This window comes from Priapulus caudatus, unplaced genomic scaffold (genome assembly GCF_000485595.1).
Source record: "Priapulus caudatus unplaced genomic scaffold, Priapulus_caudatus-5.0.1 Scaffold2083, whole genome shotgun sequence".
Lineage (NCBI taxonomy): Eukaryota > Metazoa > Priapulida > Priapulimorpha > Priapulimorphida > Priapulidae > Priapulus > Priapulus caudatus.
Genome location: NW_014579144.1, coordinates 10,897 through 25,522, shown reverse-complemented (window position 1 = coordinate 25,522; position 14,626 = coordinate 10,897). Strand labels below are relative to the sequence as shown.

Below are 14,626 nucleotides of genomic sequence, written 5' to 3'. Positions count from 1 at the left end.
CGAGCATCAGTGCGTCTGCCTGTGCCGTCAGCACTCGTCGCTCATGGGTGAGCAATCATGTCCAGGTCATCCCGCGCCCGGAACAGCGAGTGCCACGAGGCACATAGCATAACATATTTGCACATTTTTCACTCGCATGATTTAATATATAACATATATATTATACGTATTATATATGATTATATTAAATATATATAATGATTATAGATATAATATATAATATATATCAAGAGCTATAATATTAATATTAATAATAGTGATTATTAGCTCTTGATATATATTAATATATTATATAAATTGAAGTGCAGCATATAAGTGCCGCGTGGAGTTGAATTGTGTTCGCCTGTGGAGTGTTTTGCAAGTAAACAAAAACAGGTAATATTCCTTATTTTGAGAAGGCAATTACTGATTTTTGGAATCTGATGTTAGTACTCATCGTTGTGTGGGTACCCATTTCATCTACATATAATTCCATGACTTCAATTTAGATGTTTGCTTCTCTCATAATACGAGTCAACGAATCAGAGCAGTGGGCTCGCGGCAACATGCCGAGGGGATTTTTAGCGCGTACAAAAGGTGAAAGTGAACAACGCTTGAATACGGCATGCATTAGAAAGATGTCAACAACTCGTGGTTCATTTATCTGCGTTGCCATTCTGATACACGCGATAGTGTGGTTCGGGCCCTAGGTGAATCAATGGCATTCTATGGATGAGTTTGCCAAACTGGTGCTATTTCGTCCATTTTATAAAAACCTGTTTTTATTAACAACATTTATTTTCGTGCTACTTAAGGCGACTCACTATATACCATTCTTCCTTTTGACTCTACATTGCCCTATATCCCACTGATGCTAAAGCTTCTAGGCTCATTAATTTTTTACCTAATTCTATTCAAATTTCAAAACCAGGAGTCTAACCTGATATGCCAGGTAACACTCACTGATAAACACGTTCCTCGTCTTTATCCTTTACAAAAATTATCAGGGACTTATCTTGCCAGCAGGTGGCGCAACACACCGGTTTTTAAGGGTTCATCGAATGCCCCATCCGCCTGTCTGTTAGTCTCTCGTGAAATTCTTATTCTCACACATAGGTTCTTTTTCACTTATCAATTGCTGACTTTTAGCAGAGAGTGTCTAGATCAGTCAGTGCAGCAGGGAGGCTGTCGAACATAGATGACGTCACGCCTGACATCATCAATGCATCTGTCAAAATATTGTGACAATATTATTCCAATGGAACTTACATAACCTACTTCTTTATGACTCATTTCGGGATACGCTTGCTAACATACCAATCGTTTCTACTTTTACATGTAGCTAGGGCTACATGTTGTGAAAGTGTATTTTAAACCTGAAAGTAGTATTATCAAGAGCGCATTAAGTATACGTATTACGGTATTAAGCATACTATAACACAGCATTCTTGGTATTATGTAATGCCTTCCGTCTCTAATATGTTAGTATGACGGATTTTTTTATACATTCGAAGCTATGAAACAATGTTATGTAATGTATATTGCATTTACCCCCGTGTGTTTCTTTTTGCATTTATCGTAGGGGGCATGTTATGTACAGTACCGGGAAACTCGCGGCAAAGGTGCGACCGAAGAAAATTTCTGGTGGCAAAGACGCCTGTGAAAGAGCGAGACAAAGCTGAAAGCTTTGGCCTCTAAATCCTTTGGCTTAGGACAAGAACTAACAGCGCGTTCAAACAAAGTTAATTTAAAAACCACGGCGACTTTATTGAAATATACAAAATTTAGTAAAATTTATAAATATTTTAATTTTATGCCCCAGACTCCCGGGCAAAGGTGAACCTGTTATGGCGGCAAGGTGGAATGTCATTTTTACTCCATGTAATATTGTGTGCAAAAATGTTTGCGTCCTCTTTCCAGTGTCTAAATCTGAACATCAATTCGGCGCGTACCCCATTATTGCCTAAAATACTGAAGGAAATGCCATGATATAGACGCTGTATACAATAAATTTAAGTCTAAGGAAAAGACACAGTTATGCCAATGTTACCGGAGTTTGGGTTAAAATGATGCAAGACAGACATAGGCCTACTTGCCTTACTGAGAGTACTAATTCAGCATCATAATGAAAATAATATGCATAATAATGAACATAATTTAGGCTATCAAATATGGCCGGGGCAAAGTGCGAACCCTGCTCCCACTTTGCCCATCGCACTTTGCCCCAAACACATTGAAGTTTCTAGACATTATAGGCGTTACGCTGTGCAGACAACTACGCAAAGAATGTCATCAGGCCATTATGGCACCACAGAGGCCTTAGATCGCAACAAAAATAGCCCTACATAAGAATTCCACAAGATCACAGCTGATTTAGCAGATGAATTCATTTTAAGAAATGATCCGTTAAACACAGTTAAAAACACAGACGTTCGTCCAAAAAAATGTACATAGGCTGTCATGCAAATGGCATCCATCAAAAACGATGGCATCATCAACTGCATGAGCTTCTAATGAATAACATACTCACAGATAGATGGCGCAAGGCATCAAACACTAGATTCTGCTGAGACAATTCCACTTTGCCCCGGTTTCCGCCTTTGCCCCGGTCTTCCCCTATCGGTTTACATGCACACGTTACATTTAAGCGAGTGTAAACATCGGGAACTTACTCGCTCTTCCTTTCCGTCACAAGACACACATACAGATATATATTGTTCAACTCTGCGAGTCGCTCTAGACGCGTAGCGCAGGTGTCTGTGCTGCAAAACCGACGCCGTTTGTTGAAATATGCGTAACATGAATTTAAATACCGTACGCTATGTGAGACGCGAGTTATACTATATATATGTATATTATATATATATATATAATATGTATATATATATATATATATATTATATATAATATACTATATATATACGTACTATATTTTTATTTTATGCGTTACGTTAAAAAGCTATCCATCGAAGCATTCGTTGCAGCATGAAGTGCACTAGTAATACAATAGTTACGCTGCCTGGTCGAAAAAGGCGCTTCTACATAGGAAGGTTGGTTCATGCAGATATTCTAAAACGCTTTCCCCTTCTCCTGTTAGAAACCAATGATTTCCATGTTTTAACTTTGCGGAGTCTCACTTACAACTGTAAATGTATTTATTTTATCTGTACCACATGTGAGCGCGTGTGTGCGTGGCGTGATGCTTCGGCGCATGTGGTATTTTATTTTGTTGTTCGTTTAACCGCAGCGTATTCGTCGCATATTCATCTCTCGGTAACGTGTTTGCGCTTTCAACATTTATTTTCTAATCACCCACATGTGTTTCATTGGTCCAATGGATTTCGGATTATTGACGTTGTTTTGCATTGTTATTTAAGTTGAATTGTCTTCATGACTGCATCGTTTTCATTTCTGTCGGCCACGCGTCCATCGTGCTTGCATTGTATTTTCTATATTGTAACTTTGGCACTGTTCTGCGTTTCATGCATACATTCTGCATACTCGTCCATTGTTTTAGCAAGAATACGATTATACTATTATAGAATGGCGCACATATACGTTAGCGTGTAACGACCAAGCGATAGATAATTGCTAAGTCCTATTTGTTAGAACAATCTCGGTGACAGTTGCTTGTAATAAACAATTAGAAACACAATTTGATTTGATTCAGCGCAAAACTGAATTGCATTTAGTTTATTTAAAGTTATCAAATCGCTCGGTCTCGATAAAATTATTATACAGCAATAATAAAGAACAGGCATTCATCTCAGACTGGAGCCGATACCTTCGATCTCATTGAGTGGCGTATTTTACACGCCGCTGAAATAAGCCAACTGTGACAAAAGCAAGGCCATTACATCATCATAATTATTTTTACATTGTACTAATCAAAACTAAATGGTATCATCCTCTATACATAATTACACTCGTTCTAGCGTTAAGTTAATCGTAACGCGAACCATTTATTTAAACACAAGATCGAGCAGTAGGAAAAAGGTATCGCGGGGATTGGGCACTGTGTAGCGGAATAAAATTAGAAAAATAGTTTTTATTCTGCCTTACTTCTTGCCAATGTTTCAATAATAAATGCTTATATGCAATAATGTCAACCTAAATTAAAATCAATTTAAGACAGGGTAAACTTTTTTCGGGGATAATCGCCATAATTTAGAGACTACTTTTCAATTCGCTCTGCTCCTGGTGCCACTATCAATTTTTCCATATAATATAAACCCTTGCGCTGTCCGCCGTATACCTCCACTGTGCGTACGGCTCCAGACACAACGTCGTTGACGCAACCGCCGAGCTCCACCACGATTGCGCCACCGCTGAAGCGGCCACGCCGATGCTTCCACCACGATGGCGCCACCGCCGAAGCTGCCCGACGCCGATGCTGTTCCACCACCGATGGCTGCCACTCGCCGAGCTGCCCAGCCGCCGAAGCTGCACCACCGATGCCCTACCAGCCCACACCCTCGCCGCATATAGACAACGTCGACGTCAGCGAAATCCCCAGACGGCCTCTCGGAATCATTAGTTTGTAACAGGGTCTTGGCTGTGCTGTTACTCAGTGTCCCCTCTCCTGTAAGTAGAGAATGCCTTATAAGCTACACGATTTCAGCTAAAGCAAGATGGAAAACGATTCTTGCTGTCACTAATTAAGCCTGTATCTATTACACAACGCAGATTATACTAGAATAGCCAGCAGGCCAGCATAATGCTAGAATTGTCGCAGTTATAAACATAGATACTGTCACGCTAATTTCTACGCGTTTTGCCAAGCGACATGTTAGATTAGCCTGAGCCCACCAGTAGAACAGCGGATGCGGATGCAAGCACGATTACCTGTATTTGTACTCGTATCGCGGCCTCTTCTTCGCCCGTCTCTGTGGCTTCGGCGTTAGTGTTCTCTGCTGAAACAGGGAGCCCGGTGGCACGGTACCGGTATCTGGAGAAGCGTCAGGCTGCTGGCTCCCTGTCTCCGTTTCCTCTTAGTCGCCGGTAGCGTATGGTCCGTATCTGGTTCGTGGTGAAGAACTCTGGGCTCCGGTCTGTGCTGGCGTCCACCAGTGCTGCCGCACTCCGAAGGATCCACCATCCGAAAGATCCACCTCAAATCGATCGCGCCCCGAGAGCATCCACCTCCAATCGATCCGCCTCCGCAGAGATCCACCTCCAACTGGAAGGCAGTCCACCACGACAGAGATCCCACCACCAGCTTCCGAAGCATCGCACCACCGATCCGGATTCCCAACCTTCCAATCTGGCCGCGCTTGATCTGGCCACCGTCCAACTCGGCAAGGATGCCACGCACTGATCTGATCTGCCTCCTCCGGTATGACCACTTCCTGCCATTGCCGTATCGAACACCGCCTTGCCTAGTCCGCCACTCACCTGAACCAGATAAATCGCGATTACAGAAAACAAAACAATCGATAGTAAAAAAAACTTGCAGATTATTTCTACGAGAAGTCAGCACTTCATTAACACGCGTACTTATGGAAACGTTCACTGCAGGAAAAATAGCCAAAATATGCATAATCTAATACATTATCAGTACTCGTTTCCCCGCATAAACGCATGCAGTCATGCGGCAAATGTAGACGTTACTCTGGGGTTGATGATGCGGCCGCCACGATGGCGCCACCTCTGACCGCCGCTCCGATCCAAGGACCTCCTCCCTGCTGTCCGTCCATCCAGCGACAGCAACACGAAGAGAGAGAATAAGTGCGAATAGGACTTCGATGGTGATCTGAAAGTCAAAAACAGCAGCGTAAAAAGTGCGTTTAAAGAGCAAGTACCACGAAACAAAGCAAAGAAAGGTATTAAAGACGGTACAAATGATTGTTAGGATCGCTGATTATTTCACAAAAAGCTGCTATGTACGATACATCTTTGAGTGCCGGTATTATATTATATATTCGCAACGCTTACATGACCACGTTAGTTTCTCACCTTGCAGCGGTAGTCCTAACCCCTCTGATGGAAGGAAATCTGATGAGTCCAAGATGGGACTGATGCCTGCAACCAAATAAGACATCGCCGCGCTTATATACACCACCGCCGCCTCCCCGTGACACACATTTCCCCTCGAAAAAAACTCATCCCCACCGACGTTACGCGAAAATTTCAGCGATCCTTTCAAAAATATTATCCGCTGCCTAAAAAACTGGGGCTTCCTATTGATCGCAGCGCCACCCTGCGGGCGGCGATGCTTGTGGCGGGCACTCGCGGCCGTCTGTATGAGCGAGGGGCGGGCGTTTCAGTGGTTGGCGGCCTTAGCAAGGCGGCGATGAAATTGGGACAGAGAACACGATGTGAGCCCGGCGTAAGCAACAGCTTACCGCTACGGATGCCGGTGAAAGAGTGTTTACCGTAGGATTAGAACAGCGGCAGCTGACCGGCCGACACGGATGTGCACGGCCCGCGAATACGTCGCGAACACTCCCATCCTAAACGTGACGGCGCGAAGCGGCTGGTGCCACGTCTAGGCCGACTACGCTACAATCACTGAGACGAATGTCCACTACGCGGTGAAGATGTCTGATTGCAGACCGTTATGGCTAGGAGTGGATTATGCGGCAGTGAAGTGCGCTGTACAGGTTTGCTCTAATATACTCATTAAATATAGTGCGCGTGCCGTGGTTTGCCCTCTTTCGCGTGTTTTTTTGCTTTGCTTCTGTCGTTTCTTTTTTCTCTTCCTGTCTTTCTTTATTTGTCACTCTTCTCCGCCTTCCCTCCTATTCATTTTAGTCTCCTCCCTCCATGTTACTTTTTTTCGTGGAATCTTTCGGTTTTTATATATGGCTCCTTTTATTATATGTTTCTTCTCCCCCCCCCCTCTCTCGGCTCTCGCGCCTCTTTCTTCTTTCTTTCTCCCTCTCTGTCCCCCTTTCTCTCCCTTCCTTTTTTGTTCTCCCTTCTCTCCTCCCTCGCCCCCCTCTCTCTCTGCCTATCTTTATATCTTCTCTCTCCGCTACCTGTGAGCCGACATGGCGTCACCACATTAACACATTACGTCTAGTTTGTTTCCTGCAGCGAATATAAAGTGCCCACACAGCAGCGTTGTGTGTGTGTGTGTGCTGGGTGTGTGTGGGTCGTCATGTGTTGTGCGGTGTGGTGTGTGTGGTGTGGCGTGTGTCTGTGTCTGTGTGATGTTGTGTGTGATGTGTTGTGTGTGTGTATTGTGATGGTGCTTATGTGTGTTGTGTGTTGTGTTGTGTGTTGTGTGCAGTGGGCTTACACTTCTGTCGTGCTGGCGTGTTGCCGTGTGTGCTGGTGTGTGTGTGTGTGTGTGCTGTGTGTGTGTGTGTATTAGTGTGAGTGTGTGTGTGAATCGTGCGTGTGTGTGGAGTGTGTGGTGTGCGTGTGTGTCGTGTGTGTGTGTGTGTGTGCTGTCGTGTGCGTGCGTCGTGTGCGTTGTTGTGGTATGTGTCGTGTGTATGGTGTCGTCGACTCCTCGCACGCACCTTCTTACCTGAGCTCTCAGCCTGCCTAGATGCTGGCTCTGCTCCGACGCAAGCCGCACTTAGCAGCGGGCAGCGATTTAACTAGAAATTGCGCGGATTCATGAATGTAAATCTGATTATCATAGTCTCATAGTAGTACAGTATAATAGTATAATAGTATTAGTAGTTCGTGCCGCTAGTATAGTATATAATAGTATTAGGGTAGTATGGTAGGTATAGCATATATAAGTAAAGATAATTTGATAATAGTCATTAGTATATAGTAGTATTAGAAGTATAGCAAGTTATGAGTTAGTGTATAGTATTATAGTAGCAAGGATATAGTTTATTGAGGAGGCAGAGGTAATTTTATGGAACGAAAGACGGTTTAGAAAGGCAGGTAGTTTAGAGGCAGGAGGTTTAGGAAGTAGTTAGGAGAGAGGAGGATTTTAGCAGAAGAAGAGGACGCGATTTTAGTCGAGGAGTGCAGGAAAGAGGTATTTATGAGAAGAGAGAGAGGTATTTTAGGCAGGAGCCGGAGTATTTTAGAGGAAGAAGGAAGTATTTTAGGAGAGAGGAGGAGCAAGGAGGAGGTATAATAGGAGGAGGAGAGGAATGTATTTGTGGATGCAGAGGAGGAGCTATTTTGATGAGTGAGGAGGAGGGAGCGTATTTAGGAAAAGAGGACGTTCGGCGAAGGAGCGAGGAGATTTAGGAGAGAGGAAGAGGTATTTAGATAGAAGAGCTAGGAGTATTTTAGAGAGCGAAGCGAGGTATTTTAGGAGAGGGAGACGTATTTTTAGATGCAGGAGGAGGTTTTGTTTAGGTAGGAGGAGGAGAGGAGGAAAAGGAAGGAAGTATTTGAGGAGGCAGGAGGAGGTATTTTAGGGAGAGAGAGGCAGAAAGTATGTAGGAGAGGAGGATGGTATTTAGGAGGAAGAGCTAGGAGGTATTTCTAATGCAGAGCGAGGGATTTTAGCGAGGAGTGAAAGGAGGTATTTTAGGATGAGGAGGAGGCTTTTTAAGGGCAGGCAGGAGAGGAAAAGAAGGAAGAGGTATTTTAGGAGGAGGAGAGGTATCTGAGGGAGGAGGCAGGAGGAGGTTTTTAGGAGAAGAGGTATTTATAGGCGGCGGCGCTCCATCTCGCAGGCGCCCCGCTCCCGGTTTAAGGAGGACGTTTCAATGTGGCGAAGGGATCTGCGTCTTATTTTATTGGGTTACTTGCGCGGTGACTGCCCTGTAATTACCTCGCCCTCACACTCCCCTGTGCTCCACGTATATCTGTACTTCTCCCTTCGCCCTGCATACGCGGCTCTCTCGCTACCGACAGGCACACCCACCAATGACTGCTACTTTCCTACTTGCACTGTCACCACTAACACTGTCAGCCCACTACTTTGGCGCGTGATTCGAGCATAACTACTATTAATTACGGTCGACAACCCGGCGGTTTGCGGGAGAATAATGTGCATCCGGATCTGGTTTTACGGCCAGTGTCGTAATTGCCAGGGCTCTGTGCGGTGAAGAGTGCGTGTATGAGGGAGAGAGCGATCGGCGAAAAACTGCCGTCAGCAACTATCGCGCATGTAACAACATTTATATCAAATTACGCGTGCGTGTAGGAATCTGTCTGTATCGTTTCTCTCTCTCTCTCTCTCTCTTTCTTTCTTTCCGTCTCTTTCTTCTCTATCTCTTACTCTCTCCGTCTGTCTCTCTCTCTCTCTCTTTCTTTGTGTTGCCTTGTTTTATCTCGTTCTCTCTCGTTCTCCTTCTTCTTCTCTCTCTCTCTTTAACACCATCTCTCTCAATCTTTCTGGCTGTCTGTTTCTTTCGCCTCTTTTTCGCTCTACCGCTCCCCACCAATTCTCTCTTCTATTTTTTGTATCTCTCTCTCTCCCTTCATCTCTGCCTCTGCCTTCTTCCGCCGATATTCTGTGTCTGCATGTCTATCTAACTGTCTGTCTGTCTGCCTATCTGTCTGGCTGTCTGTCTGTCTGTCTGCATGCCTAGCCGACTGCTCTTTCTTCTCTCTTTCTCTCTCTCTCTCTCTCTCTCTCTTCTCTCTCTCTCCTCTCCTCTCTCTCTCTCTCTCTCTCGCTCCTCTCTCTCTCTCTCTCTCTCTCTCGCTTCTCTCTCTCCTCTATCTCTCTCTCTCTCACTCTTACACCCTGTCTCTGCCTGTCCCCACCTATTCTATCTGTCGCTCTGTTTCTCTCCCTCGCATACAAACTCGATGTATAATTCATGAACAATTATTAAAACGCGACGAGGACGTTCCCGGCATTTCTTACATTTTCGTATACGGTTTGTTTACGGGAGTACCCGGAGCAACCATTAACCGTCGCCAAGGCTACGCCCCAAACAAGTACGCGAAATGTTGGGCGTTATGTAAATGACGTGTTCACGGGCTGTAATGTTATTCTATGTATGCACGCTATTCGCCGCATATATTGCTGTGCACGTAGCGTGTAGTTCTCTTCTCTCTCTCTCTCTCTCTCTCTCCTCTCTCTCCTTCTCTCTCTCTCTCTCTCTCTCTCTCTTCTCTCCTCTCTCTCTCTCTCGCTCTCTCTCTCTCTCTCTCTCTCTCTCTCTCTCTCTCTCTCTCTCTTCTCTGGCTCGCTCTCTCTCGTCCTCTCTCTCTCTCTCTCTCGTCTCTTACTCTCTCTCTTTCTCTTCTCTCTCTTTCTCTTCTCTCTCTCTTTCTTCTCTCTCTTCTCTCTCTTCTTCTTTCTCGTTCTCTCTCTTTCTCTTTTTTTTTCTCTCTCTTTCTTTCTTTCTCTCTCTTTTTTTCCTCGGTTTCTCCCACCCATTCCCCGGTCGCTGATCCTTCTTCTACCTAATCCCTCTTTATCAATCGCGCGCGCTCTCTCTCTCTCTCTCTCTCTCTTGCTCTCTCGCCCGGGAGTGGGGCAACAGCCCACAAACATGTCACACGCATGCGCACACTCACACTTACTAGCTGGTTCCCGTACGCATCACAACGCCAACACGCGCGCGCGCGCGTCTTTGCTCCGGTCAATGGAATGTGTATCCAACCGGCAGCCGTCTTTCTTCCTTCGTTCTTGGCACGCCCGCTAAACAAAAGAGCAACCCGTGTGTCGAGAGCAGACTAGAGCTACGAGAGATGGTTATCTTCCTTTTGCGGTTACACGCCGCATGCCTACTGCCATGCAGCCACCGCAGCAGCAGTAACAGCAGCAGCAGTAACAGCAGCAACAGCAGCAGTAGCAGCAGCAGCAGCAGTAGTAGTAACTCTAGTACTATAGCCCGCGTACAGTTGCCGCAGGGCTATAGAACATTTTATGCCAGGTTTCGTAACTGCACCTGTCCCCCAATGCTTCCACGAAAAATGGCTCACAAAACGCTAAATGATCGGGCTTTTTAACACTTATTTATCTACATAGACATCTCACCTATCTTTTTGAACACTTTCTACAACTTTACATCATGTATTTATGCATTTATTCCTCAAAGAGCTAGCACTACTTGCGTTTCGTCTTCAAATGCTGTTGTGTACACTCATGACGTCTCCCGAAATGTAATAGGCTGCATCATAGCTGCCCATGCGTTTTGTCTACATTTCGGGTGACGTCACGCGTGAATAAATGCATAAATACATGGTGTAAAATTGTGGAAAGTGTTCAAAAAGATAGGTGAGATGTCCATGTAGATAAATAAGTGTTAAAAAGCCCGATCATTTTGCGTTTTGTGAGCCATTTTTCGTGGAAGCATTGGGGGACAGGTGCAGTTACGAAACCTGGCACAAAATGTTCTATAGACCTGCGGCAACTATACGCACTCGTAACTATTTGTATCGGCTATAGTACTAAAGCTACAGCAGTAGTAGTGGTAGCAGTAGCAACTATAGTATCGGTCAGGCCATGCATTGTATTTGTGGAAGCGGTTCGCACTCATTCTCGCTCTCCCCCGCTCCCTCTTCCCCCCCCTCTCTCTCTCTCTCTCTCTCTCTCTCTCTCTCTCTGCACCTCCCTCTCTCCCACCCTCTCCTCTCTCTTCTCTCTTCTCTCTCTCTGTATGTGTGTGAACGCTGTGTGCCTAGTGCAGTCGCCCCCCCCCGCGCGTGTGCGTGCTCCGCCGTCTAGCGTGCGTTCGTCTTCGCTCGACCTGTGTGCGTGTGTCGTGTTGTCCTGTCCGCGACGTCACCGTGTGTGTGTGTAGTGGCCGCCTGCCGCTTGTGCCTTTACCAACTTGCTGGCATGCTGTGTGTCGCGCTGCGATTGTCCTGTGGTCGATGTACGTGTTCTGACTCTTTTTCCTATCCCTTTCTGCCTTCTCTTTTCTCTCTCCCTCCTCCTCTCTCTCCTCGCTCTCTCTCTTCTCTCTCTCTCTCTCTCTCTCTCTCTCTGCCTCCGCGTCTCCCCCATTCCTCTCTCTCTCTCTCTTTCTCTCTCTCTCTCATCCTCTCTCTTCTCTCTCTCCTCCTCCGCCTCTCTTTCTCTCTCTCTCTCCTTCTCTCTCTCCTCTCTCTCTCTCGCTTCTCGCTCTCTCTCTCTCATCTCTCTCATCTTCTCCTCTCTCTCTTCTCTCTCTCTCTACCTCTCTTTCTCTCTCTCTCTCAATCTCCCTCTCTCTCGCTCTCGCTCGCTCTCGCTCGCTCTCTCTCTCTCTCTCTCTCTCCTTCTCTTCTCTCTCTCTCTCTTGTTGTATTCCCTTCTCTCTTTCTCTCTCCCTCTCTCCCTCTTCTCTCGTTTAGGCTCTCCCCCATCTATCTCTTCCCTCTCTGTGTCGCCTCTCTTCCTCTCGGTTCTCTCTCTCTCTCTCTCTATTACCCCTCTCGCTCTCTCTGTAGTATCTCCCTCTCTCTCCCCTCTCTCTCTCTCTCTCTCTCTCTCTCCTCTCTCTCCTCTCTCTCTCGCTTACCTCTCCCTCCTCCTTATCTTCTTCCCTCTCGTGTGGTTCGCTCTCACTCTCGCTCTCCTTCTTTACCCTCTATCGCCTCTCTCATGTGATATCCCTCCCCTTCTCTCTCTTTCTTTTCTCTCTCTCTTCTTCTCTCTCATCACTCTTCTCTCTCTTTCTTTTCTCTCTCTCTCTCGTGGTGTAATCACTCCTCTCTCTCCCTCTCTCCCTCTCTCCCTCTTTCTCGCTTACGCCTCTGCTTCCCTCAGTCTCTCCCTCTCTGCTTGTGTTCGCTCTCTCTCTCCCTCCCTCTCTCTTCGCTTACGCTCTCCCCACTTATCTCTTTCCCTCTCTGTGGTTCGCCTCTCACTCCCTCGTTCTCTTCTCTTTTTACCCCCTCTTCGCTCTCTCTCTCTGTGTCCCTTCCCCCTTCTCTCTCCGCCTTCTCTCGATGACGCTTATCATCACCGCTTTCGCCATCTTGTGCATGGGACATATGTGAGTCAAGATCAACTCGCTTCGCTTCACTTAAGATGATGATCGTTACGCTGTAACGCGCTGCGCCTGCAGTTGTACTATCGTGACAGCCATGATTCATGGCGCGAGCGAGCAACACAGGCTCAATCGTTGCCGAAGTGGGTGCGGCTCGTTAGTATGGGGGCCCGTCCGTAGCCACTAACGCAGGATAAACGCCCGTGATATATTCTCACAATCTACACCTAAATTAAAACCTTTATATGATCTTAGAAAGCCCTACACGAATAATATGATATATATATATATATAACTATTATATATATAGTATATACTAATTAGTATAGTCCTAATATTAAATCAGGAGGTATATAGCCGGATTATGACATATATGTGTTGATGTGTGATATAATATTGAAATGCACATGTATTTTATGTATGTAATTAATTTTGCATTTGGAAAACTGCAACTTATATATATAATATATATTATATATATTGAATTATTATATATTATATATATATATATATGTTATATATATTATATATATATAACGTTATATGAATCATATATAGATGTAGTGTGAGCGAGGCGGACTAGATCTAAGCCTGCCCTTTGTTGTACACACAGCTGTAAGCAGTAATTTCATACTGCACGCACGATGCTCTAACTTTCACGCGCTGGCAGACGAACGCTCAACTTGTTCCAATGACTGCGGGCTTTTCGCAGCCGACGAACCGACCGAACCAAAATGAATCGTAATGCACTAGTTCTAGTCCGTGTGTAGTAAGTCACGTATTCCCTGACTGCGCTGTTCTCTACGTCTATCTCACGTTCTACTACACAGTTGTTACAGCGGCTAACTGTATCTGCGCCGACGTGCGTGCGTGTGCGTATAGCAACGACAAGCAATCGCATCTCAGGCTAAATCAAAGTCTGCTGAGTTACTATGTACTACGGTAATTACTATACATATACTTGGATAATTACTATACATATACTTGTGGCAGATAATGCTTATTATTGTCTAAAGTGTGAAAATGGCGTATACGTTGGCCTCATTCTTCCTCTGAGGTTGCGTCTGGTGAGCTATACTATAATAGGGGAAATATTAGGGTTTATCCAGGAGAAAAGCGCTTTCGTTCCCTGCTACCTCCATCGCCTGCCATCATCGTCCCCCGCTGTCATCATCATCGTCTGTCCTCGTCGTCTCCCGCTGTCATCATCATCGTCTGCCCTCCTCGCCCACCGCCGTCATCATCATCGTCCTCCGCTGTCATCATCATCGTCCCCCGCTGTCATCATCATCGTCCCCAGCTGTCATCGTCATCGTCCCCAGCTGTCATCGTCATCGTCCCCAGCTGTCATCATCATCGTCCCCAGCTTTCATCATCATCATCGTCTGCTTGTCGTCTGGGTGACGCACGTATTCAGGCCAACCCCATCGGCACGGCATCGTCGAGCTATTACACAGCGAGAGGGGCGGCAGTGGGCGACGGCAAAGGTAGAGCCGTATCTGACATAATGTGACGTGATAACAATCGTCGAGCCGCCGCTCTCCGTCTCTGCCGCCACGTTTTATCCGCTGTTTCTCGCGACAAAGGTTTATTTTTCTGCGGCGATGTAGTGCGTGGCGGGGACAAGGTGGGCGGGCGCGCGGCCGTAGCATGGCGTTTCCGATCGAGAGAATGGCAATAACGCGAGAGAACGGAGCGAGCACAAAGCATGGGTTTAATCAGTCGAGAGCGCAAGCATTGATAGTGAAAGTTTCGGTCGACGCTATTTCCCCGTGCTCGTTCGTCAACCGGTTGTAGACCTAGTTCTAGTCATCGGTTATATATATATATATATATATATATATATA

The 14,626-nt window shown here is 45.8% G+C and overlaps 1 protein-coding gene across 1 annotated transcript in view; it reads right to left on the bottom strand.

Annotated features, from left to right (window-relative positions):
• Window positions 1–7,529, bottom strand: part of LOC106818192 — a gene marked incomplete at its 5' end in the record, with an annotated part of 11,534 nt that extends 4,005 nt beyond the window's left edge. Inside the window, 4 exons of the mRNA XM_014822918.1 lie at window positions 4,158–4,438; window positions 4,922–5,373; window positions 5,935–6,000; window positions 7,457–7,529. Coding sequence (XP_014678404.1) covers window positions 4,158–4,438; window positions 4,922–5,373; window positions 5,935–6,000; window positions 7,457–7,529 — 872 coding nt within the window. The remainder of the gene's footprint in view (window positions 1–4,157; window positions 4,439–4,921; window positions 5,374–5,934; window positions 6,001–7,456) is intronic.
• Window positions 7,530–14,626: the final 7,097 nt, after the last annotated feature.